Source organism: Budorcas taxicolor, chromosome 23 (genome assembly GCF_023091745.1).
Source record: "Budorcas taxicolor isolate Tak-1 chromosome 23, Takin1.1, whole genome shotgun sequence".
NCBI lineage: Eukaryota > Metazoa > Chordata > Mammalia > Artiodactyla > Bovidae > Budorcas > Budorcas taxicolor.
Window position 1 is genome coordinate 22,403,662 of NC_068932.1, and position 19,751 is coordinate 22,423,412.

Genomic DNA, 19,751 nt, shown 5'->3' on the forward strand with positions numbered 1-19,751 from the left:
AAACAACAAATCCTGGAGAGAGTGTGGAGAGAAGGGAACCCTCCTACACTGTTGGTGGGAATGTAAATTGGTAAAGCCACTATGAAGAACAGTGTGGCGATTCCTTAAAAAACTAAAAGCTACCATATGACCCTGCAATCCCACTCCTGGGCATGAATCCAGAGAAAAACATGATCTGAAAGGATACATGCACCCCAGTGTTCACTGCAGCACTGTTTACAATAGCCAAGCCACGGAAGCAACCTAGATGTCCATCGGGAGAGGAATGGATAAAGAATATGTGGGACATATAAACAATTGAATCTTACTTGGCCATTAAATAGAATGAAATAATGCCATTTGCAGCAACATGGATGGACCTAGAGTGTGTCATACTGAGTAAAGTCAGACAAAGAGGGAGAAATATTGAATGGCATCCCTTATATGTGAAATCTAAAAAGAAATGATACAAATGAACTTACAACACAGGAAGAGGCTCAGACTTAGAAAACAAACTTACGATTGCCAAGGGGAAGGGATAGTTAGGGACTTTGGAAAGGTCATGTACACACTGCTTTATTTTAGATAACCAACAAGGACCTATTGTATAGCACATGGGACTCTGCTCCATGTTATGCGCCAACCTGGACGGGAGAGGGGTTTGGAGAATGGATACATGTATATGTATGGCTGAGTCCTTCGCCGTTCACCTGAAAGGTTAAAGTCTGGAAAAAATAAAAAGGAAAAAAGAATGGCAGATACTTTGGGAGAAGGATGGCGTTATCACCAAGATCTTAGCTTTCATGTGATAAGTTCTTAACGACAGTACTGTAATTAAATAAATGTGTTCTGTGCATAGGGCAATGAAAAGAGTGTATCATGAAACAAGGGTATGATTAATCTAATTCTGTTCACCTGACATGCATTAGAGGCAAGCAAATTACACCTACTTCCCCCAGGTAGCCTCACTGGTTTGGGGGTCGTCGAGGAAAGATTCTTCCTTTCCAGGCCTCTCTGGGACTTTCCTCAAGGGACTGTCTCTAGGTTCTTCTCCTGGAGAGGTGAGCTGGTGGTACAGAGGTGGGGAAGCAGGGATGGGAGTAATTCAGGTTTTAGCTACTTCAGAAAAAGGGTCCTGGAATTGGTGGAGTAGGAACCTGGGTCAGCTTCCGTTGCCCCCATTCTCTAGGCTAGGAACTTCAGGGTGTGTGGTCTGCCACTCATTTCCTGTTTTGCTTCACTGAAGACCTCAGGATGGGGTGAGAAGGAGCTTCAGAGGTGGTCCTGAGAGACTGGGACTTTGGCCACATGATAGAGAGTTGTAGCATTCTGGATACTGGGGAGCTGGGTCCAGTGGAGGCCAAAACCACCATCTTCAAAATTCAGTTTGGAATTCCAGGGCTGCTGACTCACATTTTACATTCTTTTCAGCCTGCACCATCTTTGGTACCCCCTGCCCCTCAACCCTGTCTTACCTGCCCTTCGCTTTTTCCATCCCAGCTCTATTTCCTAATCTTGTTCTCTTACCTCTACTTCTACCAAGCCCCAAAATGAGGCCCTACTTTGTGCAAAAAGGGATGCGAGGGAGACCCTGGGAGGGCAGCTTCAAACTTTTCACCTTAGGGGAAGGAGCTGGAGGTCAGAATGAACTGGGCCTGAGTCTTACCTTTAGGAAAGGGGTCAAAGGTCAGGCTAGACTGGGCAAAAGGTACAAAAGGGGCTGGAGATTGTACTGGACTAAACTAGCAGTTCTGAGATCGGGGCTGGAGATCAGGCTTGATGGGACTGGGTTAGGAAACATGGGGAAGGAGCTGGGTTCAGGCTGAGCTGGGGTCTGGGGTTAAGGGCCTGGGCTTCCACAGTAGGGCCAGGCTGGGATACCCAGCTGGGCTGAAACAAATTTTCCAGCATCATGCTGGGCCTGGGACTAGGCCCTCAACTGCACCTGAGAACAGAGGACATGATGGCTTTGAAGGACTTCTTACTTCCCCACTCCCCAGCAACGCCTCCTGAACAAGGGCCTTCCCCAGAGGGGCCTCTGGGGCAAACAGGGAGGAGCCAGACCTGGGGCTTCAGAGGAAGTCGCTGGTCACTGTTTCCTGAGTTCAAAAAGTAGGTTCTCCTGTCTTTCTGGTCCACTCCCTTGCCCCAAGCAGGGCAGAGTCTAGGCCTAGCCATTTACTTCTCTCCATGACCCCCACCTCCCTTTTAGAAACACACACACACAGAATGGGAAACTGCACGTGCTGAAACCCAGTCACAGGCCCACCCTGGCAGGCCCATAACCCAACATGATCATACTGCCAAGCCATGCATTCAACAGTACGTCCTCATTTATGTACTTGAAGCTGCCAATCACACCTAACGGTCGTGCCCTCTCTGCCTTGTTTAGCACCACATCCCTAGCACCTGGAGTTGAGGCTGGCTCCCGGAGAGGGCTCAATGTGTAATAGCTGAATCAATGAATCTACTAAAACATACATCATAAATAAACACATATACAAGCCCACACACCTATTCATAGACTCCCTTACATACACATATCCAAGCCCTCTTTCAGAAGTTACTATATACACTAGCTCACAAAAAAGCCAGATGTTACCTAGGGCCTGATACAAATACACTGCAGACAGGCGTCACCTAGGACTTCCAGGGTGAGTTGGTGGTCACAGATGGCTGGTAATGTCCTTCAGTCAGATCGGTCCTGCAGAGGGGTGGGACGTGTGTGTGTGTGTGTGTCCTGCAGAGGGGTGGGACGTGTGTGCGTGTGTGTGTGTGTGTGTACACAAATGCAGGCCTTGAAGTTCTGAGGTGTTGGGGCAACAAGGAGCTGGGCTGGTGCAGGGCAGGGCCAAGGTAACTGCACAGACTGGAGGGTGGGGCTGGGCCAGACAGTACTTTGCTCTGGTTTCTTCCTGCCAGCTTGGAGATGGGAGCAGAAGTGCATGTCTATTGAGGCCTTACTTCAGATCCAGAGACAACAGGGGAACAGTGAGGCCTCAGATTCCCCTGTCTGGATGAAAAGGAAGAAAACTGGGAATTCCCTGGCACTTTCACTGTCATGGCCTGGGTTCAATCCCTGGTCAGGAAACTTAAGATCCCAAAAGCTAATCTTGAACACTAAGTGGCACAACCCCCCACCCCCCAAAAAATGAGGTAGAATGGGTAGGAGACTTTGCAGGTGCTAATAGCCCATCTTGCCAATCTTCTGGAACAGTGGGGGAGGAAGTGAATAAAGGAGAATCATCACCACCTGGAAATGAGTCTGAGACTATTCCTCCTCCTTCCTCTCTGTGGAGCTTCAGGCCATTCAGAGCAATAACACTGAAGCATCCTTCTCCCTCTGTGCCTCCACTCAAAGTCAGCAAGGAGACAATCCTTCTACTCTCTCCTCCTTTCCCACCCAGGGTCCTCACTCCTAGGAGACTAGAGCAGAGCTCAGCTGGGCTGGTAAGCTAGAGGCCAGGTAGGGGTACGAAGCTTACAGACAAAAACAGGCCTGAGTCTCCTGAGCATTAGACCATTAGAGCGAATCTAACAGTCCAAAGCCCCTCCAATCCAAGCTGCCTACCAGGTGAGGACCCCTTCCCTCACCCTACCCCTAGCTCCCTAACTCAAGGCCGTCTATCCCAGGAACCCTGCCTCTGAAGGACCAGAAGACTTAGGGGTGCAGAACAGCAATCCGGGAAGGGACCGCCTGGGAACCAGGAAGAGCAACACCAGAAGTAAGGGAAAAGGGAGATGGGAGAGGGAATTCACAAGTCCAGTTCATACCTCCTCCCCAGTGGTTGTTTGTAGAGGCTGTGGGAAGGAGGAGAAAAGGCTGCCTTGGACTGAGTCACAGGCATCAATGACCAACCAAGACACTCTCAAACCAAAAAGTCTCTTTATTGATCGATACCATACATGACTCAAATGGCCCAAAAAAAAAAAAAAAAAAAAAAAAAAGAGGGCATTACAGTTGGGGTGGGACATCCATCTTCCCTACCCCTTCCCTCAGCTCCTGACACAACACCCTTCCAACAGTGGCAGCTGCAGTGGAGGAAACAGGATGTGTGGGGCCCCAAATCCAGAAGGAAGAGTGGGGAGAGGTGGTGCTAACACTTCTGGAACTGGCCACAGGAGAAGGCAGCGAAGCCAGAGCTGGGCCCAGATGCCTGGGACCCTGCTCTTGGCCTCACCCTGGGCCCGGAGCCTCCACACATCCATCCAATTGTGAGACAGAGCTGAGGATCCTGGCTGCCTCCCCTGTCCTTCTGTGAAGAAGGGGAGGGAGGAGATATTGGGAGATGAAGAGCCTTTACTTCAGCTGGAGGACAAAAGCCTATTGCTCCCTGGTGGGCTTAGAGCTGGGGACACCCTCAGTGGCTCCTACCCCTCGGAAGGGCAGAGGAGGACTAGATATGCAGTTTGAGGAGGTGGGAAAGGAGAGTACTGGAGAGTAGATGAACGCCCCCCCCCTACCCCGATGCCTGCCCAACTGAGACAAAACAAAAAACACAGTAACAAACAAGGCTGTTCCCTTCCCTCCACACTCCCAAGGGAGGGAGCCTCCCCCTCCCCCATGCAGACAGCTGCTCTAGTGGAGGGCTTGTGAAGAATATACACACCGTGGAGGAAGGGGGTGGGGGCTGGGAGAGAGGGTCACAAGCACTAGGGCAGGCCAGAGTCCTAGAGGAGGGAGACAGAGACAACAGCAGGGGCTTGTCACACAGGTGAGGCCATCAATGGCCCCCTGCCCCACGGCATGCCTTCCCCACTTGTCACCCCAGAGAAGGGGAGAGAGATGGCAAAGTGTCTCCTTGGTCTGAAGCTCTCAAACTGTTATCAAGTGGTAATGCATAGCCCCCTTCCTCCACATGGGCTCTAAGCTCCCCATCTGCCAGGCGAAGGGAGGTAGCTGGACCTTTAATAAGGGGAAGAGGGGGGACAGGACTGATTTTTTTTTTTAAACTTAACATTTTTAATAATATTATTTTAAAAAAAAACTTGGAGCTGGGATAGGTGGCAGAAGGGAGGAGTCCAGAGCTTTACCCCTCTACTACCAGCCACCTAAAGGGAAGGTTTGGGGAAGGGGCATTCAACCAAGCCCCACGACTTTAAGTCCCTAAGGGCTGTGGGTGTAGACAACCCTGGGCTTGAAGGGGGTGGAGTCAGGAGGATGGGGGTACCCAGAACCTGGGGTGAGGATGGAGGCAAATGCCCTGGGCAGGGGGTTGAGGGGGTGGTCAGGACATTTCTCAGAGGCCCAGGGTCCACGGAGGCATCCACATGAGGGCCCCCTTCCCCCAAAAGGCTCTGCAGAAGCCAGCCCCAGCCCAGGGCCACTGGGGGACAAATCTTGGCACCTGCCCCCAGTGAGTCCAGTTCCTCCCTGAAGCGGGTGGATGAGGCTGCCCATTTCAGATGCTCAGTCTCTTCATTCTGTCTTCTGCTCCCTGGGGCTGCGAGGGGTAGGGCAGGCAGGCAGAGCGCTGGGTGGCTGTGGTGGGGCCTTTACTGGGAGGCCTGTGACGTGGGGTTCTCCGATTTGCTCTCTTGGCTGGATGGAGGCTTGCTGTTCCAGGGGCTGTTGGCGCCCAGGGCAGGGGAGTTGTTAAAGCTGTCCTCGTCGTCAATGCCGTTGGCCGCGTCAAACTGGGTGTTCTCCAGCCGGGTGATGAGCCTCTCGTCCTCGTCCCCGAACTCCCCGCCCATCAGGGTGGGCTCCCCCACCACCATCACATCCTGAGAGTGGCGGAGGTCCCCAAACATAATCGGGGCAGGGGCTCGCCCAGCCCAGGGCAGCAGATTCCCCCAGAGCCCCAATACCCACCCAGGAAACTCAACCCCCACCCACCCGCTCATATCCCAGTTTACAACCCCATCTCCTCTGACACTCTCAGCCCCTGGAATACTTCCAATACTTCCCACTGAAAGACTGCAAAGCATCACAGCCTTTAACCCACATCCACTGGATTCTGGGAGAAGTCGATCTACTCCATCAGCTCCCTAATCCATCTCTCCAACATTTTAGGGGGCTCCTAAACTTCTGTCCACATGTGAGAGGGAGCAGATCAAAAACACCAGTGGGGGGGACTGTGTGCACGTGCATGTGTGTATGCTGGATTCACACGCATTTAAGTCTGTGTGTCCTGTCAGCATGTGTCTCTCTGGTGGTCTGTGTGCCCCTAAACTGTTTATCCTTTATGTCCAGACGTCCCCATGGCTGCGTCCATCCCTTTGTGTTCTATGTTGCTATGTCTGAGTCTATGTGATCACAGCCATGCATATGACTGACAAGGACTCTCAGACAGGAGTTTGTCCCCCTTGGGAAAAACTGTCTTGTCTTTGCTTCTACGTGTGCTAGTGAGCTCAGGGTGGGACAGGGTCAAGAGTCAGGGGTCAGCAGTGGGGCAGCCCAGAAGAGAGAAGAAAGCCGAGATGCTTACAGGTACCTGGCTGGAGAGGGCGAAGGTGCTGGCTGGGCTTTTCTTCTTGCTGTTGCTGTTGTTGGTGTTGCCGCCCCCTGAGCTCATGGTGCTGCCCCCGGACATCTTCCGTTTCCGCCGTTTGCTGGGCTGCTGCCGTGCAGGCTCCGCTGTGCCGGGGAAAGGAGACTCAGGTCGGGTAGGGCCCTGGGCTCCCTGTTCCCCAATCTGGCTCCTAAGGAGCCTGAGCCTACCCTGATCCCAATCTTGCAGACCCAGGAGCAAGGAAAGGGCTGCATGAGGCGTTGAGAGATACAGCCTTGGGGAGCAGCATCACATCCTGGAAAGAGCAGGTGCAGGTGCAAGGCACTCACCGGGGGGCGCTACCATGCGCTGCCACTTCTGGAAGAGGCAGGTCTTGAGGCAGTCGCGGGGGCTGAGGCTGTAGGTCTTGTGGCGGGACATAAGCTCCTGCATGGGCTCGAGTATCACACAGAGCTGGGGGGAGACCAGTTGGTGGCTTGTCAGGGGACAGGCATGAAGCGGAGACCAAATGGGATGGGGCAGAAACCAGGTGATCAGAGACTCACTCGGAGGTAGTTGAGAGTGGAATTGGACAGCCCACAACGGGTGATGTTTTTGGAGAGCTGATCTAACATCTGGGGGTCCTGGGCCTGGGAAAAGAAAGGTAAGAATACTAGCACCTGCTTACCTGCCCAGTCACCTGAGCCTCGTGACACCCCGGACAGAGAAGGAGCTACTATATAAAAATTCACTTCTCAGATGGATAAATTTCAACCCTGTCTAGGACCATGGCAGGAAACACAGCAGACCGGGTTCCACCCTTTCTGCTGCCCACCCGCCCCCTGGTGTCTTAGGTCCTGCCTGTAACTCACATGCATGGCAAGGATGCTCCGGGGGATAAGCTCTCGGTGCTGCCGGATGCTGAAGTGCCACGTCTTTATCCGCATCATGTCGTCAAACATGAACTCCAGGTACAACCGGCCCTCCACACATACCTGGAAACAAGCTTGTCACAAGTCTGCCCACCTCCCCACACACCCAAAAGTATACTTGTTCCCATTTCCTCATGACTCTCCCATTGCACACACTCCTGCCACCTGAACATAAATTTGGGTGTGCACAGCTGACACAGACCATCTCCTCACACACCCGCCAATCCAGTCCATACACACACACACACACACACACACACACACAGCAGAAATGCTAATAGATCCTTGTCCTCTCCTCATGTAGCCAGTAAAACACTCGTCTACTATAAGCCCCATGAGGACAGGCTTGTGTTCACTTGTGTCCCCCTGTGACCCAAAAATACTGTCACCTACAAACTCAATACATGTCTGCTGAAAACTGCAGCATGCCTGCTTGCCCTGCGTATCTTGCCACTTCCCTGGGGAACAGCCAAGTACATTTTGGGGAGCCAGTAGAGGAATCAAACTTAGGTCCTTCAGTGTTTCACATCCAACTGGGTGCTGACCTGGGTGAACATGGGTTTGCCGTGCTGGGTCACCATGCTGCCCTGGTCGCAGTCAAGGGAAACGAAGTTGCTGTGGAATGCCTCCTTGGGATGCTTAAGCACGTAGTAGAGCTCTGTAGCACCCCCCTCAAAGATGCTGCGGAAGTAGCGCGGGATCAGGGTCCGGCCAATGGCTGCAGAGATGGGACAAACTCTTCAGAATAGAAGACTCTCAGAGGTGGTCAGGCAGATAACATCCCTGTCAGGACAGATCCCCTGGGACAAACACCCAGCCCCACATCTTTGGACACAGGAGGTGTATATTTTTATAGCAGAACTGGCAGGACCCCCGGAGGCCACTCACTGTATCTCTTTGGTCCATCCTCCAGGCAGAAAGTGATGGTTAACATGGCATCATCCTCAAAGAACTCAGTTGTGAAAGCATCCCACCAGAGATTGTCACACTCCTAAGGAGCATAGGGAAGGGTGCGTGTATCAGCAGACGTGGCACAGGAATGCCCAGATGGCCTTCTCCCTCCCAGCTCCTTTCCCCTGGCTATACCTCTGTCCAGTTTTGAAGCCGTTTGTTAAGCTCGAATATTCTGTAGTCAGTTTGGTTGCCATATGGTGTGTGCCTCCTGGGGGAAGTGAAGAAGGGAGGTCAGTAGGAGCAGACTGGCCCCCCCCCCTCCCACCTCTGCCTTCACCTCTGTGATGTAGAGAACCAACCTCCCCACTGGACTCCACTTACCCGATCCCAGGCTCCAAGTATGTAGGCGGGTACATGGGAGTTGGGCTGTGAAAGGGAAAAGGCTATGAGAATGGGTAGAAGACAGGAATTATTTGGGGGTGTCACTCCATCCCCCTTTCAGGCAGGATGCCATATGGGGAAGGGACAGGAAGTAGAAAAGAAACTCACCCCACATCCCGATCTAGCATGGTGCCGGGATGGAACGGGGGGAAGGCGTTGCCGTTTGGGGGCTCCTTCGGTGAGTACAGCTTGAATGACTTTGACGAACAACCTAGAAGGGAAACAAAGATGGGGTCCCCCGAGTCACTCTTGGGAGTGCTCCTGGAAGCCTGTTAAGACTGTATGCACAGGAACTGGTCTTCTGGAGCACCCAAGTACACTGTGAAAGGGAGATTATCCCAGGGAGCACCTATCCCACCTTCTAAATCTGGCTCCAATTTTGTTTTACAAACTAGAAGTTCTCAGTCCTAATACTCAAGAGCCTATTTCTTCATGTGGCTGAGCCCTGGACAACAGAATTGAAAATGGGAAGAAATGTCAATACCATAGGATAAATATACAAACATCAGAATCTAAAATTTTGATAAACTCCCTTTTCATCTACATTATTTTGTGTAATCACTACCACAACCTTGTGTGGCAGCAGAAGTGACTCTAACATTCCCATTTTACAAATGAGCCTAATAAAAGCTCAAAGGGACTTGCCGAGTTGCTAACTAGCAGAACCAGGACTTGAGCCTATTCTTCTGAGTCCCATATTCTATGGTAGTTCTACCCCACTACTGAACTCTGGAGACCAAGCTGGGAGAGGGTGAAGGGGGATTTTGCCAACTCGCTGCTCCTTCTCCAACCCCAGGGTCTCAGGAGGGCAGGGGATAAAAACGATAAGGGGGGGGGGGGGTGCCTGCTGGGTGCCGCCCACTAGATAACCAGTTGGGCCTTCTGCCTCTCCCACCAACGGCCACTCCCTTATCAGTCCAGCCCCTCCCCCACACCTACCATGGTGCAGTATTGTCTACAAACCTGAAACCCAAAGCCTCAACCCCTTTTCTTTCCTTAGACTTGCAGTGGAGGTAGATGGGCCTCCAATGGATCCCACTCTCCTCACAAACAGAGAAGAAGCCGCCCCTGGGAAGGAACCCAGGTTTCAGGAGCTCAGTTTGGAGGCAAGTGGTAACTGGACAGGGTCTCTGCTGGCGTTTAGCGATGCCTGTGCACAGATGTCCCCACTCCACCTCACCCACAGCACAGAGTTTCCTGCTCTACCACTACCTGACTGGAAGAAGTGTTATATTCATAGTTGGGTGCCAGCCAGGGCCCCCTGAAATGCCATTTTCCCCCTCCCCACCAGACAGGAGGAGAAAGTGAAGCGAAGTCCTAGCCACTGCTGCTTCCTCATGTCCCACAAACTTGATTGCATTTGGAAGGGTGGCTGAATTGGCTGTATCTGAGCCGCATCTCTAATTCTGATACAAAAATCTATTCTGTTTCTTGGTGGGGGGAGAGACAAAGGAAGACCCTGTGCCAACATGTGCCATGTAATTCTCTCCCCTGGGTCCCCTCCTTACAACATGGGCCAAAGGAGGGTCCCAGAGGGGCCTACCCTACACTGTCCCCGAAGGTGCCAAAACTCAGAGCCTGTGTGTACCTGCACACGCGTGTGTCTCATCCTGCCTAGCAGGCTTCCACCCTCAGCTCGCCCCAACATGCCTACCAAGGCCTGGAACCCAGCAGCCCCAGGCAGGATCACGGTGCCTGCAACAGGCCCTCGCCCCACACTTGAGCTCTCAGGTGTCACATCCACAGGCTCCCAGCACAACACACAGCCGTCACAAGCCAGTCAGAACTGAGTGAGCAGCATACGTCCTCAGGAAAGAGACAGTCCCACCCAGTCCCAAGTCCCCGCCACTCCACAGACAGATAAGGCCACGTAAGAAGTCAAAGCTCACGTTGCCCACCAGAAACCATGCCTGGGCAATACACCCAACAGTCTAGATTAGGAGACCTGGCCCTCATCCTCTACCTAGGCCCTCCTTTTCCCAAAACCATTACTGCCCTGCTCCTTGGTTTCAGGCCCACTCTGAGTGTCACCTCAAGATCCTAGAGAGATGAGAGGCAAGACACTAGGGTTCCTCTCCAACTCTGGAAAAAGTTTCAGAGCTTCAGTTTCTCACTAGAGAAATGACAGGCACATTGCCTGGGGCTGGGTAACAGTTCTGCAGAGCTAAAGCCCAAAGCTCAGGGGCCTCTATTTACATGTCCAGTGAATGGACACAAATAAAACTCAGCACCTCTCCAGAGCCACAGCAACTCCCAGTAGCCCCAGCACAGGGCTTGGGAGTGAGAAGAGGAGGGGAGGGAACATCACCCAGACCATCTGTCCCTGTTGCTGCCTGTCCCCGGAGCAGGGGTAGAGGTAGCAACATGGGGGTGGGGGTGAGGGGTTGGAGTCAGGCAGAACCCTGGCTCTCATCTCTGGCAACCTGGGAGCCTTTAGGGAGGGGGAGAGACAGAAAGAGCCCAGAACTAGTAAAGTTTTCTCTGAATGGAAGCAGCATCCTGTGGTCTTAGGGGGGCATCTCCAGCTGGGCATTTCCATGGTAACCGGACTGACCTGAGGGCAGGCCTCCTCCCTTTGGGGGCTGACTATAGGTCAGCAGGATCGAGAGCTCTGGCCTGTGAGCTGGGGCACCTCTCTCCCAGGCCCGGACCAGACCCAGGACTTCCACCCACCCCCAACAGGCTTGCAGGGTGCCCAGACTTACCTGGGAGAACTGAGGGGACCAGGAGAGGAGCGGGGTGCAGCTGGGAGCCCAGAGGGGCCCTGGCTGGGGTGAGGCCTGAGGGGGGGCCAACTTCAGCCACTCATGTCCCGAGTGGGACGGGCAGGCCTGGCTGCGAGCTCCACTCCGCGGGCTGCACAAAGACTCTCACGCACGGCCTCAGCCCGCCCCGCGGCGGCCACAGCCCCGGGGGAAAGTTACAATGGCCACTGGGCCAGGGACCGGGGGCCAGGGGGCCGGCCTGGGGGGCGGGGGGCCGCGGGGAGTCCGGAGCCTTCTTTGTTTGCAAGGTTTCCCTCAACAATGGCTGCTCCGCTCTTTCCTCCTCCTCCTCCTCCTCTGCTCACCCCGCCTATGCCTCTGCCTCTGCCTCCAAGCAGCCCGCCCGCCCTCCCCAGGCCAGCAGGCCCCTCCGGCGGGGCACCAGCAGAGGCAGGGCCCGGCACTCACACTCACTCACACTCGCACCGCACACGCACAGACACACGCAGCACCCGCCGGCTCCCTTCCTTCTCTCCCTTTCTCTCCCTCCCTCCCCGCTCGCTCTCCCCGAGCCGCTCTCAGAATGAGGCCCCAGGGCGGGCGGAGGGTGGAGCTGCCCCCACCGGCCCCGCCCCCCTCCCTGCGAGGCAGGAGGAAGAGGGAGGGAGAGAGCGAGCGAGGCAGGCAGGGAGGACTGCTGAGAAAAACAAAAGAGAGACAGACTGGGAGAGACAGGGGACGGGACGGAGAGATGGAGACGGAACAGACTGGGTCCGGAGAGACCTGGATGGAGGGGAGACCTGTTGGGACCGGGAACAGGAATGCCGCCCTTAAGCCCCAAGCAGGGGTGCTCAGGGGTGAGCTGGGGAGCCAAAGCCACAGGCAAGGATGGAGGAGGGCACACTCCTCTCTGGAGATTCCCAGTATCTTCTAACAGCCTCCTCCGAAACATCCCCCAAATCTCTCTTCCTCTCCTCAGTGATCTTTCAGGCTGGAGGCTGGCCTGGGCAGCCACTCTTGGCTGGTGAAATCCCACAGCAGCTGGGGGGAGGCTGCAGGGGGTTATTTTTGACAGACACATACTCAGACTTCAGCCTGTAAACACTGATTGGAGAGAGGGGGACACTCCAGGTTCCCTGCCCACCCCTCCCCCCCCCCCCCCCAGCTAAGTTCCAAATAGATCTGCCTTTGCAGAGGGAGGCCCCTTTCCCCCACCCAACATCATCACCACCACCATACCAGAGACACGTGGGTACAGGGGAAAGGGGCTCTGTTAAGAGCCAAGGAAGGCAAACTTGCCCATTTAAGGGTCCCCAGAAAGGGTCCAGTCTGCTGCTGAATCCTCTCCCTACGCCCCAGGGACAAAAAAGGTATATGGTTGCCAGGGTAGGACCTGTTCTCCAAAGCAAGGGGGGAATCCCAAGAGACAGACAGACAGACAGACAGACACAGACACAGACACAGACACAGACACAGACACACACACACACCCAGTATGTGTGGGGGGGGGGGGGCAGTAAGGACCTCTTACTACTTTGCAATTTGATTCTCAGCTTTCTATTTCCTAACCCACAAGCATATTAACACACAGTCCCACAACAGGATTTCTCATGGCGTACACACCAGTTGACTGTGCAGTAACAATATTATTGCACCTGGCTCTGTGAACATCCTCCATACATAAACAACCCATCTCACTTTCACATAAATCAGTACCTGATATACACTTCAACCATGATATACTTCAAACTCCAAATAAACCCAAACCTAAGAAACACACACACACATAGTCTATGTCAGACACTGACTTCCATACACACTGGGGCTTGTGACACACATGCCCCCATCCCCAAGACACACCCCAAAATTGCATCATACCTCCTGAACCTTTGACAGACTGCTACACACACCCTGACCATTTGCTACCCAGGGACTAACCCCACCCTCTTTGAAATCTGCACACCATGCTCCCTCATGGCCTGGCCATATGATACACTCTGGCTTTCATAAACATACTGAAAATTATACAATTCAGCCAGAATGCCTACCATCATAGTGCCTACCACCAGGACTTGAGATAGTTGCCCTGATTCCCAAATTTACAGCCCAACTCTAGGATAACTACATTCCTCCCCCTCTGACAGGACAATTCTTGTCATTTGTTTCATGCCTTTAAATTTTCCAAAATGCAGTCACAAGGCAGTACCTTAAGAGAGTCTAATAACACTCAGGGTCAAATATTATCCTAATGTGGACAGATTACAGTGAGACAGGAGGGCCCGAGGCTGGAACCCTGGTTCTAATCCCACTCACACAAGCCCAGCCATGGGGCACTGCAGCCATCCCTACTGCCTGCCCCATCCAAGTGGTCACTCCAGGCCCCAAATGACTGTCTCCTCAGGGACAGGACATGCTGTGTGCTCTGGTTTCTGCCTCCAGTTCAGAGCTCTGAATCCCCACCCAGTCTGCCTCTTCAAATTTCAGGGAGAAGGGCCCCTAGACTCTGGCATATCATTCAAAACAGGCCCTCTCCTAGTTCCCCTTCTCTAGCAAGTCTGTTCCTCTCTCGGTTCTGACTTAATTCTCCCATTTGCACAGGGGCAGAAGAGGTCCAACTGAAGAGAGCAACTCAGAGTTAGAAGCCTCTAAAATTGGTGGGGGGTAGGGTGGGGAGAAACCTGGGAGCAGCAAAGACTGACAAAGGTGAGGAGGGAGGGAAGGGCCAGAGCACCCCTTCTGGAGGGGGGAATTCTGAAGGGCAGCAGCCCGCCCCAGCCCACAGGATAAGGTACCAGCACTGCCCCCTGCCCGGGCCCCTGGGGCTCCCTGACCCAGGCCTCCAGTGTGCCTGCCCCCCTTCCTTTGTCTGTGCCCGGCCTCCCGTTGGCCTGGCGCTCTGCCATCCTCCTCTCCTGGCTCCCAGCCGCCACCACTGCTGCCTCCTCCCCTCCCCCAACTCCTCCCAGCCTTAACCCTTCTGAGCCACATGCTGCCCCAGACAGGCCCTGGCCCCTTCAGCAACCTGCCCTGCCCAGGGTGATGCCCCTTAGCAGAGGTTCTCCCTGCTCCTGACCAAAGCCCCAGAAGCTACTCCGCACCCCAGGAGCACTATGGGAGCTAGATGTGTGTCTGTGTGTGTATCTTGTAGTGTTTCCTTCCGCGTGTGCATGTGTGTGGGTCTGCGTGTGCTCTGCCTTTCCTCAGTCACATGTGTGGGGCATGTGCTGTCTCTGCTGGGCTGGGGGAGGAGGAGCTGGGAGACAGCAGAGCACAAAGGAGAGACTCAGACAAGCAGGCAGGCAGCAGGCAGGCCGCCTGCCAGGGCGCCTGAGCCCCCACCCCAGGGCTGCTCAGGTTGGGGGCGGTGGTCTTTGGGCCTGGGACTGTACATGCTGCCACAATGTCCCTGAGTTCAACCATGTGCTCACACACACCCATGCAAGCCTGGTGCCCTCCCTTACCCCAACTCCTACCATTTCTCACCCCCAGGACACTCATGCCCCTCCCCAAGTGGTTCTCCTTGAAGACTAACCTCCAACCATGGCTTATGGCATCAATCATAAGACTTCCTTTCATTCAAGAAAAAGATTCCCCACTCTTGGCCATCTTAGGCCCCCTCTCCCCCAACCGATCACTAGACACACAAAACGAACATACCATTTAGGGCACTGACTGAAGTTGTCCCCCCTCACACACACAGATCCTCATCTGTCCCCATGCTGCTCCCAGAGAGGCTGAGAGGGAAACTTTCTTCCTTCTCCTACTGGACCACACACCCAACTTCAAAACCATCTACCTCTAGTCTGACAATCCTTCTAGACTCACCTCCTGCCCACTATTTGTAGGAACTAACAATCAACATTTAAGACTCAGCCCTTTAGCTGTGCATCCCTTTAGGATGATGATGGACGATCAAGGCCATGGGATGGACTCCAGAGAATGGATGGGTCTGAACAGGGTACTCAGCATGGGACAATTGAAAATACACACAAGAACATGTGTGATAGGAGGAGCTGATAGGAGGAGCAGTGATGGGGCCAGACAGGATTCTAGCTTGGCAAGCTCTTCCCCCCACCTCCTCTCCCCCACCCTCTGCAGCAGGAGCCAGGGGTTCCCACACCCGGATATTCCAGGATCCTCAGGCTCTACCAGCTCTCCCTCTGGGCCCCATGCCCCTTAAACGTCAGCCTCAGCAGGCACTTTAAGTGTGTGCCCAGCCCAGCCCAGCTTTGGCCTGGGTCACATGATTTTCAAGGAAGCTTCCGCACAGGCAGCTTCCCTTGGGGATTGTGTTGGAGGGGGAGGGGGGCTTCCAGTTGTAGGGTATGGGCCTCCCAGAGAACAGGGCATGTGAATGGGCAAAGGATCCAAACCAGGCTAGATTCAGGAATATCTCACTTTCAAAAGAAAGCTAATTCCTGCCTGGGACAAGATGGGGTTCTGCAGATAATTCAAGAACCCAGAGTCCTGGGGACGGGTAGAAACCATGTTCTGAGGCCCTCTGAAGACTCCCTCTCCATTCACATGGCCCCTCTCCTTCCTCCTGGCAGTAGATAAGTCTTCCTCTTCCCCAGGAAAGAACTCAGACCCCAGCTGTCACTGGCAAGAGTTGATGTGTTTGGGGGGAGGCAGGAATCTGAACCTAAGTCCTCTCTTTGGGGTCAAGCATCGCTTCCCTCAACTCAACCCTCACAAGTCACTCTATTTCCTAGCTTGCCTGGGGCTGCCACATTCCCCCTCCCACTAGGGCAGAGATGCCAGGCCCAAGGGCCCAATTATCTGCGCCGCCCCCCCGCCCCCCCCCCCCGCACCTCCGGTCTCTCAGGAGGGCCAACCGCCCCTGGAAACAGGCAGGATAATTTGGAGAGGGGCAAAATGGTCCCCACTCAATCCCTCCCCGCAAACATGAGGCCTCAGCAACAGTCTGGAGGGAGGTGTCACAAAATGTTAGAGGGAATAGGCAGCAGAAAAGGTGGGGGGGGGCAACCCAAACCAGCCAATCACAACTCTATGATGACCTGAGGGGGGGGGTCAAAAGTCCAGGCTCACTTCTGATTGGCTGATACCCTGGAATTCTGGGAATTTCAGCCCCCCCCAACCCCTCCCTAATTAACCTCCCCTCAAAAAAACACACACACACACACACAACCTACCCCCAGCACCCTTTACCCGTGCCTCTGGGCTGCTGCGCATTTACACAGTTGGTGAAAACCCTCCCCCAACTGAGGCCTCACACACCCCTCACAGCCCCCGACCACAGCCATGCCTTCGACGCCCCCCACACAAGTTCTCACCAAACAAGGATTGAGGGATCTGCAGGGAGGGTTCGGGAGGGAGGGGCCGGGAGGCCGCGCGCCTCACTCACCAGGACAGGCACAGCCCACTGACATCTTCACATCGCCCGCCGCTGGGGGCCCAGCCGAGTCACGGTGCCCGCCCCGCGCGGGGACAGGCCGGGCATGAGCCGCCGCCGCCGCCCGCGGTCCCCGCTGCCCTCGCCGCCGGCCCGGCCCGGCCTCGGCCCGGTGCGGGCGGCCCCTGGCTGCAGCGAGGAGCCTGTCAGGCGCGGAGCAGACAGGAAGGAAGCCAGGCAGGAAGGCGAGCTGCTTCTGCGTGTGTGCGCACGGGTGTGCGTCCCCGGAATGTGTGTCCGTGTGTGTGCGTGTGCGTGTGCGTGTCTGTGCGCTCCCGCCGCCCTCCCTGCCGCCAACGCCGCCGCCGCCGCTCGCCCCCTCTCGCTCTCGCTCTCCCTCTCGTAGGCGCCCGCTCTCCAGTCCTAACCGGGCTGGGCCGGGCTTTATTAATATGCTAATTGCCTGCTAGTGGGAGGGGAGAGCCGTGTCAAAGTGACCCGGGCGAGGGCGCAGCGAGCTGCGACGTGCGTGCGCCGCGCGGCGGGCTGGCGGCGAGGGGCCGGTGGCGCACCGGGCTCGGCGTGCATGTGACGCAGCTTTTAAAAAAGGAGACCGAGGCAGAGACCCCGGAGAGGGCAGGCGAGGGGGAGGGAGAGGAGGCGAAGCCTCACGCAGGGTGTTCGTCCTCCGGGCGCCGCCGAGTTAGGAGCGTAGAGGAGCTGGAGCGGGAGCCAGGACTAGGGGAGGCGGAGCCAGGGTGGGCTGTGAGGTGTAGCTCTCTCCACCCCCGGCCGAGCTCAGGGAGGGAAACCGGAATGCCAATCCCCCAGTCCAGGCTCTCTGCTGAAACCCCAATCTTAATCTGGACGGCCCTGGTTATGCGCCCCCATCACAACATGGGTGGGGAAAGCAGTATTATCTTAATTCCAGTAGCAACCCCTGAATTTATCTCCACCCCCCCACCTAAATTAACTACCCCTACCTTGCCTGCTAAACCAGTTGGGACTGGAGCTAAAGGGCTAATTAGGTGAGGTCCCGGCCCCCTCCCTCGCCTAATTGCCTGGGATCTGTGTTTTGCTGGTAAGAGGGGGGCAGCGGAATGACCGCCAGGTTGGACTGGGGAAGGGGAGTCCGCAGGCCGTCCTCTACCCTTGCAGACTCTGACTCATCAGTCAAGATGCTCTCCTCCCTTCCCCCCTTTCTCCATCCAGTCTCAGCTTCCCTCCCGCCCCAACTCCTGGAAGCCGCTTTCCTTTTGAGGGCCTCGGAGACTGGGGAGGACAGGAAGCAGACCCCTCCATTGCCCCCTGCCCGCAGGAGCTGGGGCCTCTGTTGGAGGGGGTGGGATGATGTGGATGGTCACCGTGAGGAACACTCCTTCCCCAGGGAGGAGCCTCCCAACCTTCAGGCACCCCTCAAGGATTCCCCAACACAGCCTGGAGTGGGGGTGGGGGGGCCTCCATCTCCACCCCTTCCCAAAAGCTCAGCCTTAGCTGCTTCATAAACAGGAAATACCTATTAGCTGGGAGGAGGGAGGGGAGGGGAGCCGTCTGGAAGAGAGAGTTGGCCCCCTCCCTTCTGGGAGGGGGTCCCCAGCTGCTAGCTTCTTTTTCCTTAAGCTTCATAGTGAGTTCCAGCAGTAGATGCTGGGGACCTGGGCGGTGTCCCCTTCCTAGGCTTCTGGCTCGGACTGGGCGGTGGGTCCTCCTTCCTTTTGTTACTTAGGTGGGGATTGATAGTGAAGGTTCCCTCACCCCTGCCCAGAATCCGCACAGCTGGTTTGACTGGCTGGGGGAGGGTTACAGATGTGGAGGCTTAAGTGTTTATGAGACCCCTTAGCTTTTGCTGAGGGAGCAGGAAGTGAAGCTAAGGGCAGATGCAGAGTCTTAGGGATGAAAAGAGAACCAACCAGGAGATGGGTATCCCCTGCCCTGTGCTTAGGAGAGGGTGGGGGAAGGGAGCTGTTAGTGCAGCCTCTCACTAACTCCAGCATTCCATCCACATTGGATTCCCCCACCCCTAGCTTTCCCTATCTCCACCCTCTGGAGGGCAAAGTGTGTGTGGGGGTGGGGGGATGGGGGGGGGGTTGCAGATAGAAGCCTGCAAAGGGATATGAATGAAGCTGTCCACACTTACACAATTATTCCCTTGGCAGCATCCCTTGCCTGTGTCCACCTCCTCCCCACATTCCCCAGGGCAGAGGTCAGCACTATAGGGAATAAAGGGAACCTAAAGCAATATAACCTTAGCCTGGAATTTTGGATACCTCACTTGGAATTCCAGCTTTACCCCTCACTAGAAAATTACTTGGTTTCCGTAGCTTGGTGAGAATCAAATGAGACAGTGTATGCCCAATACCAGTCATGTAGTCAGTACTCGATATACATTAGCTCCTTTCTGCTTTCTTTGAGGTTATCTGTTATTTGAAAAGTTTCAAAAGTGGGCTGGATTGTGTTGACCCCTTTCACTCCCTGTGTGTTAGTCACTCATTCGTGTCCAACTCTGCAACCCAATGGACTGTAGCATACAGGTTCCTCTGTCCATGGGATTTTCCAGGCAAGAATACTGGAGTGGGTAGCCATTCCCTTCTCCAGGGATCTTTCTGACTGAGGGATTGAACCTAGGTCTCCCGCTTTGCAGATTCTTTATCCTCTGAGCCACCAGGGATGGATGCACACAATCCTGTAACCACTCACCCCTAAGGGCACTCATTCCAAACAACTAGCTTGGCCAGATTCCATGGTTATCACCAATCACCTGAGTGGACAAAGGGGCTTATAACCCGCCCTATAGGGGACTTTGCCTCCTCTGAACCTAAAGTTCCCTTCTAGACTACACAGGTGGAAGGCAGAAGGCAGAGAAGAAGAAAAACAGCATTTGTTGAGCTTACACTATGTGCCAGGTACTGTGCTAGGTGTTTCACACCTGAAATCTCATTTACCTTTCATGATGACCTTTGGAAGAAAGTGGTGTTCCATTAAACAAGCAAGAAAACAGATTCAGAAAGGTTAA

The 19,751-nt window shown here is 54.7% G+C and overlaps 1 protein-coding gene across 3 annotated transcripts; it reads right to left on the reverse strand.

Annotated features, from left to right (window-relative positions):
• Nucleotides 1-3,848: 3,848 nt before the first annotated feature.
• On the reverse strand, nucleotides 3,849-16,901 carry LDB1 (LIM domain binding 1). Of its 3 annotated transcripts, none has more exons than XM_052660675.1 (11): nucleotides 16,751-16,901; nucleotides 8,789-8,891; nucleotides 8,621-8,665; nucleotides 8,432-8,507; nucleotides 8,234-8,336; nucleotides 7,891-8,063; nucleotides 7,286-7,408; nucleotides 6,980-7,063; nucleotides 6,764-6,887; nucleotides 6,417-6,559; nucleotides 3,849-5,706 (listed from the first exon to the last, which is right to left on the reverse strand). In XM_052660675.1, exons 1-11 carry the CDS (start codon nucleotides 16,773-16,775, stop codon nucleotides 5,476-5,478), a joined length of 1,230 nt encoding a protein of 409 aa, XP_052516635.1. In that variant the 5' UTR covers nucleotides 16,776-16,901; the 3' UTR covers nucleotides 3,849-5,475. The 3 variants fall into 3 exon arrangements, with proteins under 3 accessions (XP_052516635.1, XP_052516634.1, XP_052516636.1); XM_052660674.1 differs by having other exon boundaries at nucleotides 6,411-6,559; nucleotides 16,751-16,885; XM_052660676.1 differs by lacking the exon at nucleotides 16,751-16,901 and adding an exon at nucleotides 11,386-11,403 and having other exon boundaries at nucleotides 6,411-6,559.
• Nucleotides 16,902-19,751: the final 2,850 nt, after the last annotated feature.